Source organism: Schistocerca cancellata, chromosome 2, assembly GCF_023864275.1.
Source record: "Schistocerca cancellata isolate TAMUIC-IGC-003103 chromosome 2, iqSchCanc2.1, whole genome shotgun sequence".
NCBI classification, from domain to species: Eukaryota; Metazoa; Arthropoda; class Insecta; order Orthoptera; family Acrididae; genus Schistocerca; species Schistocerca cancellata.
In genome coordinates, this window is record NC_064627.1 from 120753947 (window position 1) to 120779028 (window position 25082).

General features: G+C 41.1%; 1 protein-coding gene across 7 annotated transcripts in view; it reads right to left on the minus strand.

Moving 5' to 3' along the window:
- Window positions 1-25082, minus strand: part of LOC126161371 (protein transport protein Sec31A) — a 154667-nt gene that overhangs the window by 36717 nt on the left and 92868 nt on the right. For 6 of the 7 annotated variants that reach the window (XM_049917142.1, XM_049917141.1, XM_049917145.1 and 3 more), the window contains 3 exons: window positions 22106-22246; window positions 3694-4075; window positions 917-1015 (listed from right to left, as the gene is read on the minus strand). In XM_049917142.1, coding sequence (XP_049773099.1) covers window positions 917-1015; window positions 3694-4075; window positions 22106-22246 — 622 coding nt within the window. The remainder of the gene's footprint in view (window positions 1-916; window positions 1016-3693; window positions 4076-22105; window positions 22247-25082) is intronic. The other variant, XM_049917146.1, reaches the window with a different exon arrangement.

Consider the following 25082-nt stretch of genomic DNA (forward strand, 5'->3'; position numbering starts at 1 on the left):
TACTGTATTCTTTGTAAGTACCATATTTACACATGGACTATGATGATTTAAGTAGAATTTATTACAAAAATTGGTTAAGTGGTTTTTATTATGACACTGTAATTAATTTTTGTTCTTGGACAACTAACACATTACTGTGTACTTCAACTGCAGATTATCCACGAAATTCGATTATCCAAGTTTTTTGAGTTCCCAGTTACTGTGGAAAATTGACCCTATTATTAAAAGAATAGATTGCTGCTCACCATACTGACAGGGCATTGAGTCAAAGACAGGCACACTGAAGAGACTACTAAACACTGAAGCAACATATTTTAAGCAACATATTTTCATTGTGCCTGTCTGCAACTCAACACCTCTTCTATGTGCTGGGTAGCAATCTTTTTTATAATACTGTTGTCATTCCATCCTCGGCTTTCCATGGTTAAAGTTTTCATTCTCTTTTATGTGTGCCTGTCAGTGATTCAACACTTATTCAGTGACTGGTCTCCTTTATCCAAAAAGTTTTTTCACATCAAGCATTATATTGGGTTTGAGATAGTAATCTCTCATAGCAACATTCAACTTTTAACTGAGTTTACAGCACTTAGAGCCCAGCTGTGCCTGAGAATTAACACTCATACACACAAACATTTGTGCCAATGAAAAAAAATTGACACGCCCAAAATAACACTACAACAGCTGTACTCACCTGTAAAATTAACATGTCCAATGGGGTAATATCCTTCCTGAGAGAGAGAGAGAGAGAGAGAGAGAACTAATTTTTCAAATGACACTACCTAACTTATGAATAAAAGTAAATCTACATGTGCATATCACTCTTGCACACTACAGTCAACTACTACTTGTACCAGAAACTACAACTTGTACCAGAAACTACAACAGCAAATGTACCGCATTGTGGAGCGTTACTTACTCCACCTGGCACAGCTGTTGACCCTATCAGCCATATGAGGCGATTCCGAAAGCTTCTGGCAAAAACTGGGATCAGCTGAAGGGTATGATCTAACTGAACCTAAAAGCCATGAGATTATATTACCATACTGATACAATTATGCACAAGCTCATATTAGTTTAGCAGTGTTTATAGATGCTAACAGTAAATATTAAACACAATTCTGGATATATCAATTCCAAAGTAACACAAAGAGGCTAATGGGTTTCTATGATAAAAATGCCAAGCAAGTTAAGTTGAACAAAATATCACAGTCAACAGTAACAAAAATAGAGCATAAAATATCTGTACAAAGAGTTATTAGTCAAATGGCCCAATTGTCATGGCAAACGCACACAGTATTTTGATGAAAGACCCGATTATGACTAGCAAGTCTGTTGTTGAAATATTGTGCATGTTTACAGCAATAATCTGGCTATTCCTCCAAGAACTCACTGTATGACATACATGCTCTGAAAAACTTGAGAATAATATCAAAAGTACTTTTTCAGCCACTATATTTATTTCTGCTCATTCAAGTCTAGTGTTTTGCAGACATGAAACCGTATTAATCACAGAGAACACTGGTCTTGCAGATCAGAAAGAAAAAATGTTTATGTGGTATTTCTGCTCACCACCTATTGACTTTGAGGCTCACATGATTGAAATAGGTTTCATGGGACAGACATTCACGAGACACTGTTTGGAACGTCTTTTCTGAAAGTTACCTTGAGTAATTAGTTACAGAACTTGCGTCATGAGAGCACTGTCTCATATCTCCTAATACTTAATAAAACCGAACTTTTCAATTCAGTTAACACAGTGGAGGGAGTAAATTACCATAGTATGACTCTTATAGCATCATTAATGACATGTTAAAAAGGAAGTTTAAGAAAAGTATATTTATGCTTAGAAACTGTAACAATAAATCAGATTACCTGAAAAATCATCATCAAACATTTATCTCTTTGAATGAAGCTGTGGTACTGTTCATGGATATAATTGAAGAGAGTTATGCAATATGCTTTAAACTTATATGTGCTTAGTAAAGTTGTGATGAATGGGAATTTCATAGATTTGAACATCAAAATTTGCTTACTGATTTAACATGAAATCCTACAAAGTTTTGATCTTGTGTAAAGTAAGTAAAGTGTAACTGTTTCTGCCACCCAGTGGCTATTAACTTATCTTGCACACTTCACAGCACTGCTAGGCACTAGACTCTTGCTTTCCATATGGTGTAACTACTTTGACAATCTTATCATAGGACTAAGCTGTTGGATGCTTATGTACTTTGATGTAAGCATTGTGTTGTACACTGACATTTCTTGCTTGATTTTCACTTTGAATGTTGTGCATGGATTATTTGTCTACGAGGTAGGTTAAAAAATTTCTGGCCTGACTATATATTTAAAGTAGTAAAAACTAAACAATAATGTTATTTTTCAATGTAAACAACCTTTATTCCAATACAATTTTCACATCTGTGAATTAACAACTCTATGCCTTTCAAAAAGTAATCTGATTCTTTATCTGCAAAATGTCCATTACAGCAGCTTTCACTACACCACCACCACCACCACCACCACCACCACAGCATCATCATCGTCGTCGTCTTCGTCATCACCAAATTTCCTTCTGCGAAGTTTGGAGAAGAGATAGTAGTCACTTAGGACTAGATCTGGACTACAGAGTAGGTGGTCAATCTCCTGGAAGCCACATTACTTTACTGCAGCCTATACAACTGCTACCATTTTCACTAGCACATTGTTGAGGAGAAGACAAACACCATGTGACAAACTTCTTCGCCTCTTCAGTTTGATGGAGTCACATGATTTGTGCAATAGTGAAGCCTAGTATTGTGCATTCACAATGATATTCCCTTCTTAAAAGAACTATGATAATTCCTCTGTAATTGCAGAAGATTGTTGTCATGACCTCCTTTGTGGACTGAGTGACCTGTGCCTTTCTTGGTGGAGCTTCACTTGGTTTACGCCATTCAAGCGATTTTCTTTACGACAGAGGATCATCATAAAGAACTATACTTTCCTCCCTATAGCAATGGATTCCAGTACTTCTTTCTAGCTGCCACAGTACAGCTCCAAAAACTTGGTGCAACAGGTCACACACTACTCCTTCTGCACTGCATAGAGACGTCTGTGCACCCATCTTGCACTGACCTTTTTCAAGTGAAAATGATCATTCATTATCCAGAAAACAGTTATTTTAGATAACCTTAACAGTGTTGGAATTTCCTCAAGTTTCAACTGCCTGTCATTCACAACTTCACTTTTAACAACAGAAAATGTTTCCTCAGTCACCACCTAAACAGGTTGACCAACACGTGGATCATCAACAATTTTCTCTCTGCCTAGATAAAACTGTTTAGACCATTCCTTCACTGTGGAGTATGAAGTAGAAGCATCATCATTAACAACACCCAAATGGACTTTCATTTCACTGATGTAACCCTTCTTTTGTCAGGAACTTCATCACTGCATGATACTCTATTTTGTCCACTGCAGCTCGTAATGTTTTACTCAAACGAGTATCCTCATTCAACTGAGGCAAGTACCAGGCTACAATTCATGTGTGCATCTACTTGCAGATGTCGCAAGCATTTCTTCGAGGAATTTTAACCTTCGAGCTCATATTCGAGGTCATGCTGGAAACTTATGGAATCTACCTCTTATGTTACGCACATATCTGATTTTTCTGACACATCACATCACTAGCCTTTGACAGTGGTTGTTACTTACCTTGAACAGCTGCCACTGGTGGTGACTGCTGAACAGGCACAGGTGGAACAGGAGCAACAGGTGGAGCTGGTGAGAATGTTTTTGGAGGCCCATAATGCTGCTGTGTCATGACTGGTCCTGCAGTGTTGTATGGTGAAGTTGCAGAAGGTGACTGGTGCTGTCCAGGCAGATAAGAGGATTGTATTGGTGGAACAAGTTGCTGCTGTTGCTGTTGCACAGTTGGAGTAAAAGATCGAACAGGAGGTACAGGAGCAGTGGGTGTATATGCCTGGGCCTGAGGGCTGTTATAGGACTGCTGGGGCATCTGCTGAACAGGGGTTCCCAGATATGAAGGTGCGCTGCCAAGTTGTTGCTGATGCTGTTGTGGCTGTTGTTGTTGTAACTGTTGGAGAAAGAAAAAGAAAAACGTGTTTAGTATTTTTAAGTTGGTTACAAGAACTCAATTTAAGCTTATGTAAGTTACTTTTAAAACTGATGAGCATCATCTCTGGGACCCAGTAAGGATTTGATTGGTACGAATAATGATGTGAACTCTCAGGGTGTATACAGGGACAAGGAAAAAAAATTCCCGGATTATTCCCGGATTTCTCCCGGATATCCCGTTTAAAAAATATGCTTTTTCCCGGGCGACCTACTGTCACTTAGCACAGAAAAAGTTCCCTCGGAACTGTAAAACTTATCAATCCTTTGAATGGTTAACGTTTTATATAATCGCGTAGAACTTCCCGGAAAAAAAAAGAAAAGCCGGAGCAGAGAAGTTTTGGAAAGACCTTTGATTTGCAGCAACATATACGCTGCATATTTTCGTATTACGAAAGTATAAATTCGAATTGCACCAAACACAGCTTGTTAGTTTCCGGAGCGTTGCAACCGAAGTTGTGATGTCCTTTTGTAAGCGAGTCATATCTCAAGCCACGAGATCTCGCCAGCCGATGACAGCAGCTATTCAGAGCATAGGGCACGTGTTATAGTCAGCAACTAGCAAGATTACTGGTTACATAGCGCGAACACACAAGAGGAAAAGTTAACGGTTTACATTAATGTACACAGTACCGTATATCTACAAGAAAAGCTAAGCTTTTACGTGTAATATTGGTCTTTTTTTGGTGTGATATACTTTAAGATACATCACACAAATGTGCCAGTAAATTTAAAATTGTGACATAAATGCCTCGGCTCGAAATTCTTGAAGTGGCTGGTCCTCAAACTGTTCAGTTTCGAACGCTCTGTGATTTAGATATCCATCCCACTTTCACACACGTAACATAATTCATCTTGCGTAAAAAGAAATTTACTTTGAAAGTAATGCTTTTCTAACCACCGTTCGCAATACTGTTAGTTATAGGTTCGATTTACCAGCTGCCAGAGAGTGCCAAAAACGAATTATTGTGCGTGTGCAACTGCAGTGGTGTAGGAAGCCCGCATGTTCGTGTGTATAAAGCACTAAGAGAGCTTACACTACACCATAAAAGAAACAGGGCATCAGAGGATACTCCAAAAGGCATCAAAATTTCGTGAATCATACTAAAATGCATAATTCGGCTTGAAGTGCACATTGGTTTTTTCCAGATTCACAATGAAGTAGGTCCCATCTGATATTAAGCTTTTCAGTGTGGTTTTTGGGATGTAAATTTTCTTGGAGTACCAGTACTCTACGATCTCATGTTTGGTTCTTTATTATGGCATAATGCCATACATGGCAGAAGATGATAACGTGCACTTGAAATTCACCGAACAGTTGGAAGTACCCAAAATTGTTAAATGAAACACTTCGTTTCAAATAAAATGATTGCCTCAGCGGAATTTCTTTAGCAAACTTGCAAAAATAACTTCATTCTTCTGCAAGGCGATTAATGCTTGACTGCTACTAACTTGGAAAGAAAATAAAATCAGAAACTGAAATTAATAATATATTTTTGCCCTCTGTAATTATGTGAATGCATTTTAATTCACTTGATAGCTCCCGGCCACAGAAATCCGTTTTGTTTTCATTTGACGTGGGAGCTGTACACGAAGAGAAGCAACGAAATCACTTAACGTAAACACGGGTCACGTGGAGACTAACCCCCTCCCCACTACAACTCAGACAACTCTGTGCAAGCGCGAATCTGGCAGCTAGGGCGCGAGGGAAATTTTTTTATCGTTTACATCTGGCTGCTTGCTGCTACTACCGATGCAGCTGACAGCCAAACTTCAAGAAGCGGGAAGCGAGAGAAGGTACTGCTTATACGCGAGTCAAATGCGCATGCGCAACAGACCGCTGGCAACTGGTCAAACGAACCTAATGTGAACAGTTGTGACGTCATGCTCATAGCAAGCAGTTTATTGTTACGAAGAATTACAGTCTGCGCCTTACGGCCTTTAACATATTTTTGCTATCTGTAGACGCTTGTGCGTGCACGGTGTTTTGTTGTCGTAAAATGCACATTTCCTTTGCCACTACAGTTATTTTTTTCCCTCTCGTTTATATTTTATTGCTGCAGTATCATTCTCCAGTAGCAGGATACAATAACATTCTTTGCTAGAGAATCAATTCTGCAGTCAAAACTACAAAAATGTAACTGAAAGCTAAAACAATGAAAAATTCCCGGAATTCCGAAAAATTCCCGGGTTTTTCCCGGTTTTCTCCCGGATGAAAAAATTCCCTGTTTTTTCCCGGAATTCCCGGTTGTCCCGGGTCGTATACACCCTGACTCTGATTGTTTGACTGCTACGTTAAGGCTGAATGTCAGAAAGTCACTGAATAATGATACCATGTATAATTTTTTTTGTTAAAAGCTGTCTCCATCTATAGTTTGTAGCTCTAAACCTTAAAATTTTTGTAATATTAAATGCCTATTTCAAGCAAGTCGCTTAAGGATTGACACTCATCTGCTGTGTGTCATGAACAGAAGTAACCATATACCGTATTTACTCGAATCTAAGCCACACTTTTTTCCGGTTTTTGTAATCCAAAAAAAACGCCTGCGGCTTAGAATCGAGTGCAAAGTAAGCAGAAGTTCTGAAAAATGTTGGTAGGTGCCGCCACAACTAACTTCTGCTGTCGAATATATGTAGCGCTACACAGGCTTGCTTTGCAGGCACAAAGATAAATACTGGCGCCAAAACCTCTGCGTCATTAAAAAAAAAAAAAAAAAAAAAAAAAAAAGAACAGGTGCAAGACGAGCTTTCTTTCGCCGCCCCGAGTTTCGACCACTGCATTTTCATACATTATCCGACGAAGTAAATACAAATTCCGTATTGTTCATCTTGGAATGTAGCAGCATTTCAATGTACTATGAAAATCCGACTGGCAAGACTGTTTGGGGTTTTTGTCAATATGGCCAACTCTACAGTCTTAATTTTTTATTTATTTATTTATTTATTTATTGTATTTTTTTTTTTTTTTTTTTTACATGGAGACACCAACTGGTGTCTTTTGCAAACGTCTGTGAGGAGAGATGGTTGCTAATAGGAACTTTTATGAATTGTGAATCACATGCAGTATTCTCTTCACAATAAGAATAATACGAATATAAACATTTTGCCTTGTATTCTTCCGTGTTTGCTGCTATCTCATTTAAATCCTGTCTGCCTAATAAACTACAAAACTAGAGTGAGACAACAGCAAACACGGAAGAATATACATATCATGTCATGTTTATATTCATATTATTCTTATGCCTAATAGTGATACAGTCAGAAATGAAGCACAGCAATTGACTAGATTTTTAAATCTAAGATGACTCTAATTTCTGTGCAGAATGTAATGTACTAAAGAGGCGTCTGCAAAGTTTTTCAAACGGAGAAAAATTTTCGCTAAACTCTCGTTCAGAACATCTTCTATCATACGCAGTCTATTATTTGGTTCTTGTTGATCATTATCAAAGAAAGCAGCAGCGTAAGTAACAACAAATAGCAGTCTCTTGCCATTGTTTCGCTAATGAGACAATGCCTCTCTCTCTCTCTCTCTCTCTCTCTTTTTTTTTTTTTTTTTTTTTTTTTGCATTGTAAGCGGCGGTTAGCGCATACAAATGCAAGCCGTAAACGTTCATTATCAGAATGCAACAAACAATGCATGACACAGTACAGTAATGCATTTTCAGTTTAGAGTGACGTAAACACCTGTAACAAAGAGAACGGCACTTATGAGATCAAAGATACATAAGCAATCAATTCAAACCACACGAAGCATGTGAAAAAGGAAGGGTACCCATATAAATACGGACGAAGTGCCTGACGCATAGCAATGGCTACCTGGTAAAGCTTAACTGCTAAGCATACGACTCGAACCAAACTACTGTAGCTGTATCGTCATTCATTCAACCTAAATTGTGTCTGATATTAAAATGGACCAACTTTGTTTCGATTTGGAGGTGCGCCCTAAAACTTTTCTCTCCCCTTGAATTTCGAGTCTCAAATTTCAAGTACGGCCTAGATTCGGGAAATTTTTTTTTCCTTGATTTCGAGTCTCATTTTTCAGGTGCGGCTTAGATTCGAGTGCGGCTTAGATTCGAGTAAATACGGTACTACGTGAAGTATGCCATTTCAAGAAGAAACCACATTGGTCCAGTATCAGTTGGTTACAGGAAGTACCTCTTTGACAAACAGAAATAAAAATGTATCTACTTATTTTTATAATATAACTGGATAATCAAAAAACCTGCTCACCAAGGAGTGGCACAACAAAACGCACACAAAAGTTAAGGTAGTGTGCAATCTTTCAGAACCAGTGGCTCTTCCTCCTGGCAGAAGGGTTTAAGAGAAAGGAAGACAGATGAAGGAAAAGGACTGGCCAGGTTTAGCAAATGGGGAGAGTCAGGGAAAAGTCACCCAGAACTTTGGGTCAGGGGAGACTTAACAGATGGAATGAGAAGGAAAGATTGACTGTTGGGAACTTCATCAGACAAGATTTGAATACCAGAGAGCTTAGAAGTGGAAGATAGAATAATAAACAAGATAAAGATTACTGCAAAACATTTTGCAAGAGTTAATAAGAGTGGAAAGTTAAGTGTACTATATGTGGTAGAGACAGTTGAAGGAAAATTAATTTCATAGAAAACTAGGAGGAGAGTGAAGAAAGGAATATTTAAGGAAAAGAAATGCTGACACCAAAGAAATTAACATAAGGTTATGGTGAGGTGGGTGGCGACAATGAAAGACATCGTGTAATGCCAGTTGCCACCTGCAGAGTTCTTAGAAACTGCTGTCAGGGGCAAAATCCAGATGGCACATTGTGATGGGACAGGCACCAAGGTCATTACTGTCATGTTGTAGAGTGTGCTCTGCAACAGGATATTGTGTTTGCCATTACACACACACACTGTCCACACCCATTAATCCTAAATGATAACTTGGTAGTAGTCATACCAAGTAAAAGGTCTAACAGCTCTTACCTAACAGCTGGTACACAATGTGTCATTTCACAGGTAGCTCTCCCTTTGATAGTATATGTTTCATCAGTTACAGTGATGGTATAGGTGATGGTAGGTGGATACATCTGCTGACTTATAGCGTGGTAGGGAAATGGGTGCAGAAGGAGATAGGGTCTGACCAGGAAAAGTGCAGAGATTTGGTGGGGTGGGGGGTGGGGGGTCGAAAGCTATTTTATATGTGGTGAGCAAAATGTCAGATACAATGACCTCATTTCAGGGCATGATTTTCGAACAACATAGCCTTGTCAAAGAAGCTGATAAATACACTCAAGACCAAATTGCTTTCTGGAGGAATAAGCAGTACTAGGATTGAATGTAATGGCCCAGGAAATCTGCTTTTGAACTAGGCTGATGGGATAATTATGCCTAATTAAGGCTGTGGTGAGAATAGTTGTGAAATGCAGTAAACAGTTTGCATCTGAACAAACACATTTCCTTTGAATGCCAAGACTGTATGGGAGGGAATGTATAGCATTCAAATAATGGTAACTGTCAATATTGAAAAATCCAGGATGGATAATGCCAATATTATGAAAAGGACAGATTGCTATTCACCATACAGCAGAGATGCTGAGTCTCAGATAGGCACAACAAAAAGACTGTCAAACAAGTAAGCTTTTGGTCACAAAGGCTTTCATCATAATTAGAAAACATACACACTCTCACTCACTCACATAAACGCAACTCACACACATAACTAGTCTGGTCTTGGCAACCAGAGACTGTGGACATGTGTGTGAGTTGCATTTGTGTGTGTGTGTGTGTGTGTGTGTGTGTGTGTGTGTGAAATTCCGATGAAGGTCTTTTTGTCCAAAATTTTACTTGTCTGCCGGTCTTATTGTTGTGCCTATCTGCAACTCAGCATCTCCACTATATGGTGAGTAACAATCTATCCTTTTCATAATATTGTCAAAAAGTAAGTACTGTTGCTTGTTAGTGGATTTAATGTGAACAGAAGTGTTTAGATGACCACTGGTGAGGATGATGTCCTTATCAAGGAAAGTGGCATGGGATTCAGAACAGGACCATGTCGAATTTTATTGGGAGAATGAATATGCATCTACCAAAAGTTTTAGCAGGTCCATCTCACCATGTGTCCATATGGCAAAGACGTTATCAATGTATCTACACCAAACAAGAAGCTCAATGCTTACGGATCCCAGGAAAGCCCCCTCCAAGCAACCCATGAAAACGTTGGTATAGGAAGGAGCCTTCCTAGTTACCACTGCTATGCCCCCAATCTGATGATGATGATGATGATGATGATGATGATGATGATGATGATGATGACGATGACTATGACGATGACGATGACGATGACGATTAGTGTTTTGGTGCGCACAACAACGAGGTTATCAGCGCCCGTTCCCAAAAGAAATGTTGACGAGTGCAACCAAAATCTGTTAAACAATGATCAATTCAGAGCCAATCTTTGCAAGAATTGTAAATGTTCAAATTGCAAGATTGGACACAGCACATCAAAACAGGAAGATAAAACTAAAAATAAAATAGCAGTACAAAACAGGTAAAAATAATTAACGGTGGCTGAGTGACTACTTACAAATAATGGGTGACCAAACCACTTTACAGCACATTAAGATCTCAATCCCAATATTTTGGGAAGAAGTCCAGACATCACACAAAAACATAAAACTCTAGCGACAATCGCCTCATTATTAGTGAAAATAGAGAGCAGGTCTGGTGGGGAAACTGAAATCTTCCCTCAAACCCGTATATAAAACACACTCAGTTAAAATATGTTGTATTGACAGCTGTGTCCCACATGTCTGACACGTGTGTGGTTCCTCACGACGTTACAGAAAACCATGTGTCAACGGACAATGTCCTATTCTAAGCCGTGTAAGGGCTACTTCCTCAGCTTGTCGTCGTCAGAAGGAGGTAAGCCACAGTCGGACAGAATCCTTTACTGCTCACAACTTATTATCCCTCACTTCCAGCCACTGAGCCTCCCACCAACGCATGACCTTCTGAGTCACGAATGATGTTATTGCCTGCAGGGGGACGGAACAGCGAGCAGGAGGTGGGATGGAGCAAGCCTCCTTGGCAGCTGCGTCTGCAAGTTCATTTCCAGGAATCTCTATGTGCCCTGGAACCCAGCAGAAAATTACATCCTTACCCTGCTTTTGCAAGAGCAGGAGTGCGTCCTGCACTTCTTGCACGATCCAATCTGCTGGGAACAGCTGTTCAAGAGCATGTAGAGCACTTTGGGAATCAGAGCAGATGATGAATTTCGTGCCATGATGTCGTCACATTTGCTCTAACGCTTGCACAATGGCAAACAGTTCTGCATAGTAAACTGAGAACTGCTCTGGGAGCCCTATCCTACGGACAGTATTGGGAAGCACAGCAGAGCAGCCCATAAAATCCCCGTTTAGACCCATCCGTGTAAACAGTAACAAAATCTGAATGGCGGTCTAAAATCTCAGTAAATTTAATTTTAAAAAGGGGGTCCAGGGTACAATACTTCCTGTAAGCAGCCAGATCAAGAAGTAATCTTGGCCTTTGTAGTAGCCAGGGAGATCCCCTACTCCATCCCTGGTGGAGGACCTTAATGCCCTCCAGGTGTACTGACTCAAGACTCTCCTGTGCACGGATGCCAAATGACTTTGTTGCCTTCGGATGGTGGCGGAAGAGACATTCCAGTGCCGGCTGTGAAATGGTGTTGGATGCCAATGAAAGAGGAGTGGACTTGGCCCTGTATGCTAGCCGTACCACGAGGAGAAGATGCCGAATGGACAGCAGAGGCTCTCCAGCCTTGACACATAGACTAGCAACTGGACTCGTGCGATAAGCCCCCGTTGAAAGCCTAATACCCTCATGGTGAATCACATCCAACATTTTGAGGTGCGAAGGTCTTGCAGATCCATAAGCTTGACATCCGTATTCCAGCCGAGGTCGCACAAAGGCCTTATAAAGTTGGAGCAGATGTGCCCTGTCAGCGCCCCAGGACCTATGACTGACGCATTTAAGGACATTTAAAGCCTTGAAACAGCGGACTTTGAGATCCTTTAGGTGTGGCAACCATGTGAGCTTCTCATCAAAAATAAGCCAGAGATATTTCACTTGTTCCATAAAGGTGAGAACAGTGTCTCCTAGTTTTAAAACAGGGAGATTAAGAAGAGAACGGAAACAGTTAAAATCTACACAAACAGTCTTCTCCAAAGAGAATTTAAAGCCTGTGGTCGTAGATCATTCCTCCAATCGCAGGATCGTCAGCTGTAATTGGCGTGTAGTAGTTGTAAGGGAGGAAGACGCACAGAAAATGCAGAAATTGTCCACAAACAAGGAGCACTGTACAGGCCGTCGTACTGTGGATGCAATACTATTGATTGCAATTGCGAAAGCTGTCACACTGAGGACACTTCCTTGAGGGACACCGTTCTCCTGCTTAAAACGGTCAGACAGGACATTCCCAACCTTATACGTAAAATACCTGTCCGACAGAAAGGATCTGATGACTGTGGGTAAACGCCCACGGAAACCCCACTCATAAAGCTGCCGCAAAATGTTATGCCTCCAGGTAGTACCGTACGCCTTCTCCAGGTCGAAGAAAACCCCGATAAGATGTTGCTTACGAAGGAAAGCATCTTGTATCGCTGTTTCGAGTAGGATCAGGTTATCTAGGGTGGAATGATACCTCCTGAACCCACACTGGCAGCGGGTAAGTAAGGATCTGGATTCGAGAACCCACACCGGGTGCCTATTGATGTCTTTCCTACGCAGTTCGTGAGACTAACGCTACGATAACTACTGGGATCAGTCCGATACTTCCCTAGTTTTAAAAGTGGAATTAAAATTGATTCTTTCCACAAACTAGGAAAGTCACCTGTCTTCCAAATTTCATTAAAAAGTTGGAGGAGGACTTCCTTTGACCGCAGATCCAACTGCTGCAGCATGCTATATGATATCAGGTCTGGACCAGGTGTAGTATCCCGAGATACTGACAGTGCAGAGTCCAACTCCCACAAAGAGAAAGGCTGGTTGTATTTCTCAGTGTTGTTTGAACGGAAATCAAAACCAGCCCGCTCCTGTGTACTGCGATAGTGATGAAATACTGGGTCCTGGCCGGAATCGGCCGTAATAGTTTGAAATGATTCTGCCACTGCCCGGGCGACGTCTCTTGGAGATGTTAGGAGACACCCCCGCTCACATATAGCTGTTATTGGCGGTCGAGAGTATCGCCTGGAGATCCTCCTAATGGCTTCCCATACTTTGCTTGAAGATGTGGACCTATTGATGGAGTTCATGAACTCTCGCCAAGACCTCCGTTTACTCTCTCTAACGATTCTTCTCGCCCGCGCCCATGCTATTCAGAAAGTTGCCAGATTCGCATCAGTAGGGAACCAATGGAATCTTCTCAAAGCCGCCCTTCTGTCTCTGATTGCGGTATGACAGTCGTCATTCCACCAAGGGACAGGCTGCCTCACAGGTGTTCCCTTTGACTTTGGTATGGATACATGAGCGGCATGGTGCATCACTGCCATAATGTGATCCACCCACTCCTGGACGCCTTCACACTGTTCAAAAACAGCCAACTGCCTGTAGAGCGTCCAGTTTCCCTTCCGGAACAACCATTTCGGCGGCTTGTCGACACGACCCATTTCAACTGGCAGATGGAGCCAGATAGGATAATGGTCGCTGCCATGAAGGTCGTCGTCTACGACCCACTGGGCAATGTCTGCAAGCACAGGCGAACAAATAGAGAGGTCTATGGCAGAGAACGAACCTGAAGCGGTGCTAAAATGTGTGGCCTGACCTGTGTTCAGCAGTATGATGTCGGAAGTCCTGATCAACTGCTCAATCATCTGGCCTCTGGGGCAGGTTTTGTTGGAACCCATAATGTATTATGAGCATTAAAATCTCCTAAAATGAGAAAGGGACGGGGTAGCTGATCAATGAGCTGTGCGAGGGCTTCACTCTCAGTGAGCTCAGCAGGTGGTAAATACAAGGAGCACACTGTGACATTAACATGGGCCAGGATCCGAGCTGCAACCGCTTGTAGCGTTGTGGTTAAGGGCACAGGTGAGGAGTGTAATGTGTCCATAATGAACACTGCCACCCCACTCTGTGCTCTATTACCAGTCAGGTCATCTTTCCTGTACAATGGATATACTGTAAGTACAGGTGTGTCATTCTCTTTAAAATGTGTCTCTTGCAAAGAGATGCAAAAGGGGTTTTCCTGCACTAACAGCCACAATTCTTCAAAGCGAGTTCTGACTCCATTCAGATTCCACTGAAGTATGGGAGCCATATCAGCATTTCGGTGTAGATTTCCCCCTGTCTTTGCGCCGCGCTGGTGAGACACTTGTGGAGCGAGTGGCAACAGAGGGGCTGCCAGGTTCTGAGGAAGAGGTATCAAACTCCATGACGATTTCCTCCTCATCAGTCAGGGATGCCATGACGACATCCGATGGTGCCTTTGGCAGGTTTGACGCCAAACGTCGAGCCCCTTTCCCTGGTCCCTTTTTCTTGGTGGAAGTCGAGGATGGGGGAAGTGGAGAGGCACTCGGTTTCTGGAGGGCCTTCGAAGTCTTCACTGTAGCTTTCTCTGCAATAGCATTTGGTTCAGTCGGAGCAGCCTGAATATCTATATCTTTATTGGTTGTGCTCTGGCAGGTACAAACACAGGTACAGGTATTGGTGGAGGATACTGCTACACTGGACATGGTCTGTGTCGAAGTGTCTACTTTTGACGCAATTTTTGCACCAAGGAGGCATAGGATGTGGCAAAGACAGGGGGTTTTGTCACCTTATACTCTTTTTTGGCTTCCACATAAGGTATCCTCTTTGTCACCTTTATCTCCTGAATTTTTCTTTCCTGCGCAAAGATGGGGCAGTCTCTGCTCCAGACGGGATGGCTCCCAGAGCAGTTGATACACAGCACTGGAGATGTGCAGTTGGTCCCAGCTTCATGAGCTGCCTTGCCACATATACCACAGGTCGCTTCACCCCCACAACTCATCGTTGTATGGCCAAATCGTTGACATTTGAAACATCATATAGGGTTAGGTATATAAGGCCTAACCCTAAGTTGGTGGTAACCAGCCAGAATGTATTCAGCCAAGACAGGCGAATTGAAAGTCGCAATGAAGGTGGCAGATTTCTCAACAACTCCATTATTCCTACTTGTCTGTTGTTCCACGTCTACAATCCCCTGTATTGCCCATTCTTGCTTCAGCTCTTCTAACTCAATATCCATTAAATTCCGGCAGGTGACAACGCCTTTACTGGAGTTGAGGGAATTGTGCAACTTGACAGTAATATCATACTCGCCTAACTTGGTTGACTTTCAAAGCAGCTCCACTTGCTTTGCCCTAGTAGTCTCAACTAACAGGGTACCATTCCTCAGGTGTTTGATAAATTTCAGTGTACCTGCAAGTCCTTCTAAACGTTTATGTATATAGAAAGGAGACCCTTTTTCAAATGAGCTCTCCTTCCTCTTAATCACGATGAAAACATTGTCATTTATGACTCCATGAGCCCTGTTACTCTGTTCTATCTGCTTATCTGGAGGACTAGCCTTCCTCATATGCTTTACTGATTGCGAAGTTGGTGAAGGGAAATACGTGGTTGCCATGTGCGTCCCATGAGCAGTTAGGGAACTAAACGTCCACCCAGACAGAGCACTGCATGCCTGGGTAAGCCTTATACAACGAAGGTGCGGCAGGTTCCTCAGAGGTCCACCTCAACAGCCACGCATCTTATCGGCACGCAGCACACCTTAAGATTGAAGGGTTTTTTATAGAGGTATGTAACATCCTCGCGATCCAGGCAATCAAGCCACGATCCCCAGTCCCTGCGACACACAACGTTCCACCCTTGCACCACACGGTGGTCGCTGAAGCATGCCCAGAGCTTACGGTGTCAGAGGACTGGTGGCACACACCAGTCCACAGCCCAGGGACCCCGGGTTCACCAAGCCCGTACCCAGCAAATGAATGCTGAGTCCCCTGAGGGGCCCCCAATTTGTTTGTATGTCTGTCCCTCAAAGGTAAAGTAGGGGTTTGTAAAAGTATAAAGTTGATTCAAGTAAGCAAGAAGGACATAATGTGTTTAGAATCAGCCGGACACCGGCTGATCTAACATCAAGCAGCACACAGACCGTGTACACAGGAAATGTTGGTATAGAGGGAGGTAGCATCAATGATGTGAAACTTCCTGTCAGATTAAAACTGTGTGCCAGACAGAGACTCGAACTTGGGACCGTTTGCCTTTCGCAGGCAAGTGCTCTACCAACTGAGTTACCCAAGCACGACTCATGACCTGCCCTCACAGATTCAGTTCTGCCAGTACCTCGTCTCCTACCTTCCAAACTTCACAGAAGCTCTTCTGCCAATCTTGCAGAACTAGCACTCCTGGAAGAAAGGAGTCGTGCTTGGATATCTCAGTCAGTAGAGCACTTTCCCGTGAAAGGCAAAAGGCCCCGAGTTCAAGTCTCGGTTCGGCACACAGTTTTAATCTGCCAGGAAGTTTCATATCAGTGCACACTCTGCTCCAGAGTGAAAATTTCATTCTAGAAACATCCACCAGGCTTTGGCTAAGCCATGGCTCCACAATATCCTTTCTTCCAGGAGTGGTAGTTCTGCAAGGTTTGCAAGAGCTTCAGTGAAGTTTGGAAGGTAGGAGACTAGGTACTGACAGAATTGAAGCTGTGAGGGCTGGTCGTAAGTTGTGCTTGGGTAGCTCAGTTGGTAGAGCACTTGCCCGCGAAAGGTCCCGAGTTCGAGTTTCGGTCCAGCACACAGTTTTAATCTGCCAGGAAGTTTCATATCAGTGCACACTCCACTGAAGAGTGAAAATTTCAGCATCAATGATGACAAGCAAAGTGTGCGAGTGGAGTGGGCATGAACATGGCTGATGTCTTTAACAAAGGAGGGGAGTCATTGTACTATATGTTGCAGGCATTGATCAACTAATGCAGATATACATTCAATGAATGCTTTGAATCCAGCAACTACAGGACAGCCAGGGTAATTAGGTTTGTGGATCTTATGAAGAAGGTGACAGGTTAGAGTATGGGGTTTGAGTGGAGTAAGAAATTCTATGGACTGAAGTGTTAGTCCTTGTGAGGAGCAGGAGGTTTTAAGGAGGGCCTGCAGTTCAGTTTGAATCACAGGGATGGGATCTTAATAGCTGATGCTGTACATAGAAGTGTCAGATAGCTTGGGTGGATTCTCACTTACATACTTCCATTAGTCAAGTACAGCAATGGTAGATCCTTTGTCCACTGGGAGGATAATGATGGAGTCATCAGTTTTTATGAAAAGATGCACCTATATTTCTGCAGAGCACAGGTTACAGTCATGTTGTAGGGATCTCACAAAGAGTTGTGAAGCAATGCTGCATGTTATAAATTCTTGGAAGGCTTTTAAGAGGTGGTTTTGGGGTAATGGTGTTGGATTAAGTTGAGATCATGGCGGAACTGTTCAAGGCAGGGTTCAGTGTCAGGCTCTCCGTTGGATAGATTTTGGGATTGGGCTGCAAAGAGGTATTTGCAGCTGACATGACATGTGAAGGAGAGCAGGTCGCTAACCAAAGCATCATGATCAAATGCATGTTCATGGCAGAAAATGAGGCCCTTAGATAATGCAGATAATTTAAGAGAGAAGAGTGCCTTAGATGAGAGGTTGAGAACACATTATCATTGCTTGGGGAGGCAGTGGTGAAGGTGGAGGGATATTTAGAATGTTGGACAAGCTCTGTTTGTAGGAGAGGAGTGGTCATTGATGGTGTAGCTGTTTAGATAGCTGCCGAGCATTGGGAATAGAAAGAAAGAAACACTGTTGGGGCAGTTTAGAAGGTAGTATAACTTTCTGACATTAAGTCTGGCCTATTGTTGCGTTTGAAGCTGACTTGATGGATTATACCATCCAAGGAAACACGAGGGGCAAAGGATGAGAGAAGTCTGGTGGCGTGGAAACTGGCAGATGAGGCACTTAGGTCACAGATCAGCTGGGTAACTGCAGACAGTTTATTTGAAATTGTAAAAGAGGATGGTGTAGAGTGGGATTACATCCAGAAAAAGGGATGTTCAATGCTCGGGCTTTTGGTGTACCTCCCATGGACAAGCAGTTTCAAGAAACAGAATGTGGGACTATAGTTTAGATAGTGCAAAAGCATGTATTCGGAAGGACCAAATATAATGTGTGATAGACTTCATCACAAGGTAAGGGGGTTTGGAGTGTTAGAGATGGTGGGAGTGGTGAAAAAGAAGCAGAGGGTGTAAAATGAGACAAAAAGGAAGACAAGACAGAAAGACAAGCAACAAAAAAGATCAAAAATTAGAAAAATTTAGAAAAATTCACACAAAGATAATGAAACAGACAGGAGTTAAAAGATGATCAGAGAAGGCCCTGCAATGTATAGTCAACCGTAAACGAAGAGTTGTATGCAATTTCATAAATAAGAAGTACCCATCTAAGCATGCAGAAATCAGTATTAGAAAATATGTAGGGGCAAGATGTTGGTTAGTATGGGTGGTACAGATAAATGAATGGGTGAACTACCATAAAAGATTGAAAACCGATGACAGTTTGAACAAGGCTAATGATAACAAAGACTGACAAGGGAATGATGGCCACAAGAGCAAATATATAAACAAAAATAATCAAATTTTCAAAATATAATGTAACTGGAAAAATAAATATCTACTCACAAAGCGGCTGCAGGAGAACACACACAAGTTACGGAAAGTGCAAGCTACCGGAACCAGTGGCTCATTTTTCTTGTAGAAGGGTTGAACAAGAAGGAAGAGAGGGCTGTAGGAAAAGGACTGTCCAAGGTTTAGGAAATGGAGAGAGTTACAGAGAAGTTATCCAGGACTCCATGTCTGGGGAAATTTATCAGACAGGATGAGAAGGAGTAGGGTGAGGGTGAGGGTGAGGGTATGTAAACACTGTTCAGCCTTCTGCATCATTATGACTACCACCAAGTTATCAGTTAGGATGAATGGCCATAGACAGAGGGTGCATACTTACTGGTAACACACAATATTCTGTTGCAGAGAATGCCTTACAACACGACAGTCGAGATCTTGGAGCCTGTTTCACCACACATACTATCTGGATTCTCCCCCCTGGCACCAGTTTCTTACAACTCTGCAGACAGGAACTGGCATTATAACTTGACCTTTGTTCTTGCCACCCACCTGGCCTTAACGTTAATTTCTTTGGTCTCAGCATTTCTTTTCAGTAACTGTTTCTTTCTTCACCTCCTTCTAGCAGTCTATATATTTTATTTTCTGACCTGTCTATTTCTCCTCACCCCCCTCCTCCCCTCACCGTCACCTGTCTACCACATACGAGGGCTATCCACAAAGTACATTAAGTTTTGGAATTAAAAATAAATAAAGTATTGGAATTTTTTTTATTATATACAGATGAAAGCCACACTTAATACTACTTTTCTACATAGTTGCCATTTAAATTAAGGCACTTACCGTAGCGATGGACGAGCTTGGAAATTCCTTCGTCGTAAAATTTGGCTGCCTGCGCCTTCAACCACGTGGTTACCTCTTCTTGAAGCTGTGCGTCGTTATCAAAACACTGCATAGCCAACCACTTCTTCATTGCCGGAAATAAGTGGAAGTCGCCTAGTGCCAGGTCGGGACTGTACGGCGGATGAGGAAACACCTCCCACTTAAAAGATTCGAGAACTTCACGAGTGGCATTTGCCGTGTGGGCCCAGGTGTTGTCGTGAATCAGCAAGATCTTTGAGCCCAACTTTCCCCTGCACTTGTTTTGTATTGCTCTTCTGAGGTTCAGAGTTTGGCAATACCTTTGAGAGTTCATTGTAGTGCCTCTTTCCACAAAATCCACAAAAATCACACCTTTTCTGTCCAAAAAGAGGTAACCTCATGGTTGAAGGTGCAAGCGGCCAAATTTTACGATGAAGGAATTTCCAAGCTCGTCCATCGCTACGAAAAGTGCCTTAATGTAAATGGCAACTATGTAGAAAAGTAGTATTTAAGTGTGGCTTTCATCTGTATATAATAAAAAAAATTTCCAATACTTTATTTATTTTGAATTCCAAAACGTAATGTACTTTGTGGATAGCCCTCATATAACACACTTATATTTCTATTCTTATCAACTCTCATGTGAAACCTTATCAATATCTCTATATTGCTTACTACCCTATCTTCCACCTTTAAGCTCTCAGGTTATCAAATCTCATCTGTTGCAGTCCCCAGTCAGTCAGTCTTTCGTTCTCATCCCTTTTGGTATGTTTATCCTGACCCAGGCTTCTGGGCAAATCTTCCATACCTCTCACTATTTTGTAAACCTGACCAGTCCCTTTCCTTCATCCTTCTTCCATTAGCTTCGACCCTTCTGCCAGAAGAATAAGCCACTGGCTCCGAAAGTATGCACATTTCCTCAACTTTTGTGTGTGTTTTCTCCTGCTGCCACTTGATGAGTAAATTTTTCATCTGTCTAATTATAATATACTTTCTGACTATAATTAGTTATTTCTGTACGAAATGTCTATGAATACGAGATTTATCATGTTTATGTCACATGTTGAACACTGTAGTTCTTGTATCATTTTTTCTGAGCAAATTATGTCACTTTTGAACAGACTTGCTGACTAAAGTGTGACAATATGTGACATTTTGAGTGTCCAGGCAGTGGATTTGACATTTAAAATGACTTTGTGGACCAAACAGTTAATGAGACAGCAAGAATGCACTACTACTTCCAACTGTGGAATATGCATGAAATCAGATTAATTGAATTTGGGAAATAGTATGAGCTGTTTAAACAAAGCTTAAACACAATAAAAGTTAGTCCTTAAAATTTCCTACAAACTGTTCTTCAATGTTGTTTGCAGACAAGGAATTTAAACAAAATGTTCTATTATTAACTAACTGGCTAATTCAATTACCACCAGCAAATGACACCATGGTCACAATAGTTTCCGTTTTATGTCAAGTGTCATTCCCAAGAAAGAAATATTTGTAAATTTGTTCCCTATAGTAATATTGCTTATGTGCTGTACCAATACACACACAGCTTTTCTTTTGCCCAGAAAGAATCACACAAGAAAGCTGCCACTTTCCTTTGTCTTTTGTACCAAAATCTCATCACAAAATTCAATTAATATACAGTCTCTTGCAACCCGAATCATGACTTCAAAATATTGTCTTTATACTTTCCATCAATAATACAGTAATGACTGTTAAAACTTGGTGTACAACATTCATAAACTTCATTTAAAGTATATAAAACCCACTCAACAATGAAACTAAATGTTTAAAATACAACCATTTATTGCTAAGATTCTTGTATATGCTGGGGGAAAAGAACTGGAACAGTTAGACTCTTTCAACAGATCTGGCACCCAAAAAAATCCAAGATGCCTGAAGAGATAGAAAATATTTAAATATTCAATAGTGTTTATATTGCTTAACAATTAAAAAGCCTTTTACATCTACATACACAATCAGCAAGCCACAATAAAGTGCATGGTGGAGGGTACCTTGTAATACAGGTACTCATTCCCTTTCCTCTTTCACTTGCAAATCGAAAGAGGGAAAAATTACTGTAGATATACTTTTATATGAGCACTAATTTCTCATACCTTATTTTCACAGTTCTTACACGAAATGTACATTGGTGGCAGAAGAACTGCTCAGCAATCTATCACAAATCCTGGTTCTCTTATCTTTCTCACAAGTGTTCCACAATGAGAAAGTCTTCCTTCCTTAACGGATTCCCATTTGAGCTCACACAGCATTTCCATAATACTCGCATGTTTATTAAACCTACTGATAACAAATCTAGCAGCATGTCTCTGAATTATTTCAATGTCTTCCTTTAATTCAACCTGGTGTGGATCCCAAACATATGAGCAGTACTCAACAACGGGTTGCACAAGTGTTATGTATAAGACATCCCTTATAGGTAAGCTACACTTTCCTAAAATTCTCCTGCTAAACCTATGTCATAATTATTCTCAGAATGTGAATGTTTACCCACCTGACCAGGGTAAAACCCTGCTGAAGACCTCGACACTGAACCTCTTGTTGTCCTGGTGGTTGGCTGTGCAGTTGGCTGAGCATACACAGGCTTGTATCCTAAGGCCTTCTCAATCCTGTCCCTAAGAGCTGCAACTTGCTCCTACACAAACAAAACAATAACAAGAATTAATAAAAAAGAAAGAACATTGAAATTATTACAAATTTTGTATTTGAAATAAAAATTTAAATAATTTAAATATCCTCTACAACTATAGTGCTATATTGTTATTATCAGTACCACAATTATAAATGTAGATAAAAACAGATGTTAAAAGTGAATTTTTCCAGTCACTCACAGTTCCTGTTGAATGGGGTATGAGAGGTACAGGTCACCGTTACAATTACCAATAACACCACATCATCAGACATCCATTAGAGAACAATGTGGTATTGATTAAGTCACCAAGCCAGAACACATATGGGATTGAAAGCCACAGTAAGATTCAAATCAATGTCAAGAAGTAATTCCCAACCCATCTGCCTCATTGTAAATTTAATGCCTAGAACTTCAATACTGGATACTTTATTCAGTTTGCTCCCATTTGTACTTACTTCACTTCCACATTCTCTTGCATTCCTGTACAGTGGTAGATGTCTTTTCTGAGTACTTAGACTTCAAGAGTTAAACAATAAGATCCAGAAAAAAAGCATCCAAATCAATCATGTTCAATGATGTACACGAAAGGAGCTTTCCAGAAAATTTTAACATTTACTTGTAATTGGGCATCCCTTGGTCAACTGTAAAATTACTGGCAGATGCTTTCAATACAAAAGCATTCTTTGAAAAGAAGGATAATCTTTCAGCTAAACTTCAGCCTTTGTTAGGGCCAAAGATGAGGAGGCTTATCTCCAACCAACCTGTTGAAGCAGCTATCCATAGATCATAAATGTGATGTCTTTTGTATCCAAGAAATCCAAAGAGAAACCTGTCAACCCTACAACAGGATCCCTGGTACATTTCTCATTGCTAAGAGGCCCAATCGACAGTTTGCAAGTTCACTGTTTGCCAAACTGGATACAGCTTTGGAACTTTCTTAAAGGAAAGATGAAGTTCATAATTGGAGATTTCAGTAGTCATTGTACTGAATAGGGCATCAATGCTGATGACAGAAATTGAGAAAATGTTCTCCTATCATCTAACATTAATTCATACCAACAAACAACCTACACTGCTCAGTAGCTGCAGACGAGGTTGTGTTTACAATTTTGACATTTTGTTCACGGACAATAACATAGCTGAACACTGTACAAAGTTCATATGCACTCAATCTCAAACACTCACCATCAGCCAACAATATGCCAAATTGTGTCAGCCATAAGGCCACATGTTGCACCATTCTGTCAAAGATTTAACTTCAGAATAGCTCACTGAGAGAAATCCAAAGTCGTGCTGTATCAGAAGATAACTGAAACAGTCCTTACACCTGAGTCCTATGACCAGTTTGTTGAAATAATGCTCATGGATGACTATTACTCGAGGTTGCAGAACCAACTACATACAGGGACTTACTATGAGCACAATGCAACAACTAAAAAAAGTAACCTTCAACTTTTGAGAAATAACCATGAAACAACTATAGAAGTACCTTCAACATTTTGAGGATGAGCTGCAGAGTGAAGAAATGACTCTAGCTGGCCAACAACTTAATCACTGAAGTCGAGAGAGAGAGAGAGAGAGAGAGAGAGAGATATGGATCAAACTCATGGAAGAACTAGACACATCCAGAAGAAGTCAAGGCGTATAGAGACTGCTGAAGAGATTAAACAGTGTTCTTACTAAAAAGATCTGTACATCTGACATTTCTGCTGATCGAATAGTTATCATCCTGCTTAAGAACAGTAAACCAGACTGTTGCTTTCATAAGTCTTCCACTACAATACACCTATCCCTGGAAAGGGATCTGACTGATCTTCCTGAACAGTTTACTCAAGAAGAACTCGGAAGGACAATATAAGTTGCTAAAGTTAGGTAAGCTACTGGCTCATATCATAGATACAAAGAAAAACATATGACTGGCTCATATGTTTCTTCCATAACTGTCTCAGTAAATGGTGGAACCCAATATTATGGAGGAAGTGTCGTGTAGTTACCATTCTGAAACCAGCAAGCAAGTTGATGACATAAACAGCTCAACCCCTCATAATCCCACAGCAAGCTGGATTTAGGCCAGGTGAGAACTGTACAGTACAATTATTAAATCTAACCTAGCAATCACAGGCAGCTTTGAGACATGAAAGGCCATTGTGGTAGCATCTATTGATCTAACAGTCACTCCTGTGCAAAATGTATGGTATAACTGCAGATTACCTCCTTCAAAATAGAAGATTTTTCATATAATTCCAAGACCAGTGCAGCTGATGGAGTGTCCAATAGAACTTGTTACCAAATGATAATGTTTTGACACTCCTGCTATTTAATATTTATGACAATGATCAACCCCTGCACAATAACATATGAAGTTACATCTATGCTGATGATCTTGCTCTCTCTTCCAAGGCAGAGACCTCTGCATCCAAATTCCAGCGAAACACACATGTGCACATTCCATCTGAGGAACAGATATGTCATTAGGAAACTTCAAGTGGCTTGGAGAGGAATGCAGCTGGAACACAGTTTCCAGCCCCAATATCTTGGGGTCATACATTAACATTCAAGCAGCACTGTCAGGAAGTAAAACAAAAAGTATCTAAAAAGAAATAACATACTGCACAAAATTATAGGAACATCATGAGGTGGAGCAGCAAAAACAGTTAAAAATCTACAACTTTACCTCACCTTACGTAGCTTGCTACCCATCCCTGATACAATTTTGCCCATACTAAACAAGTGGATATTGCTCTTAACGAGATATGTAGACTCGTTACTGGATATCCGAAACACACACCACAGCATAACATTGACAATGTAACTGGAATTCCCCCTCCAGACATCAAGT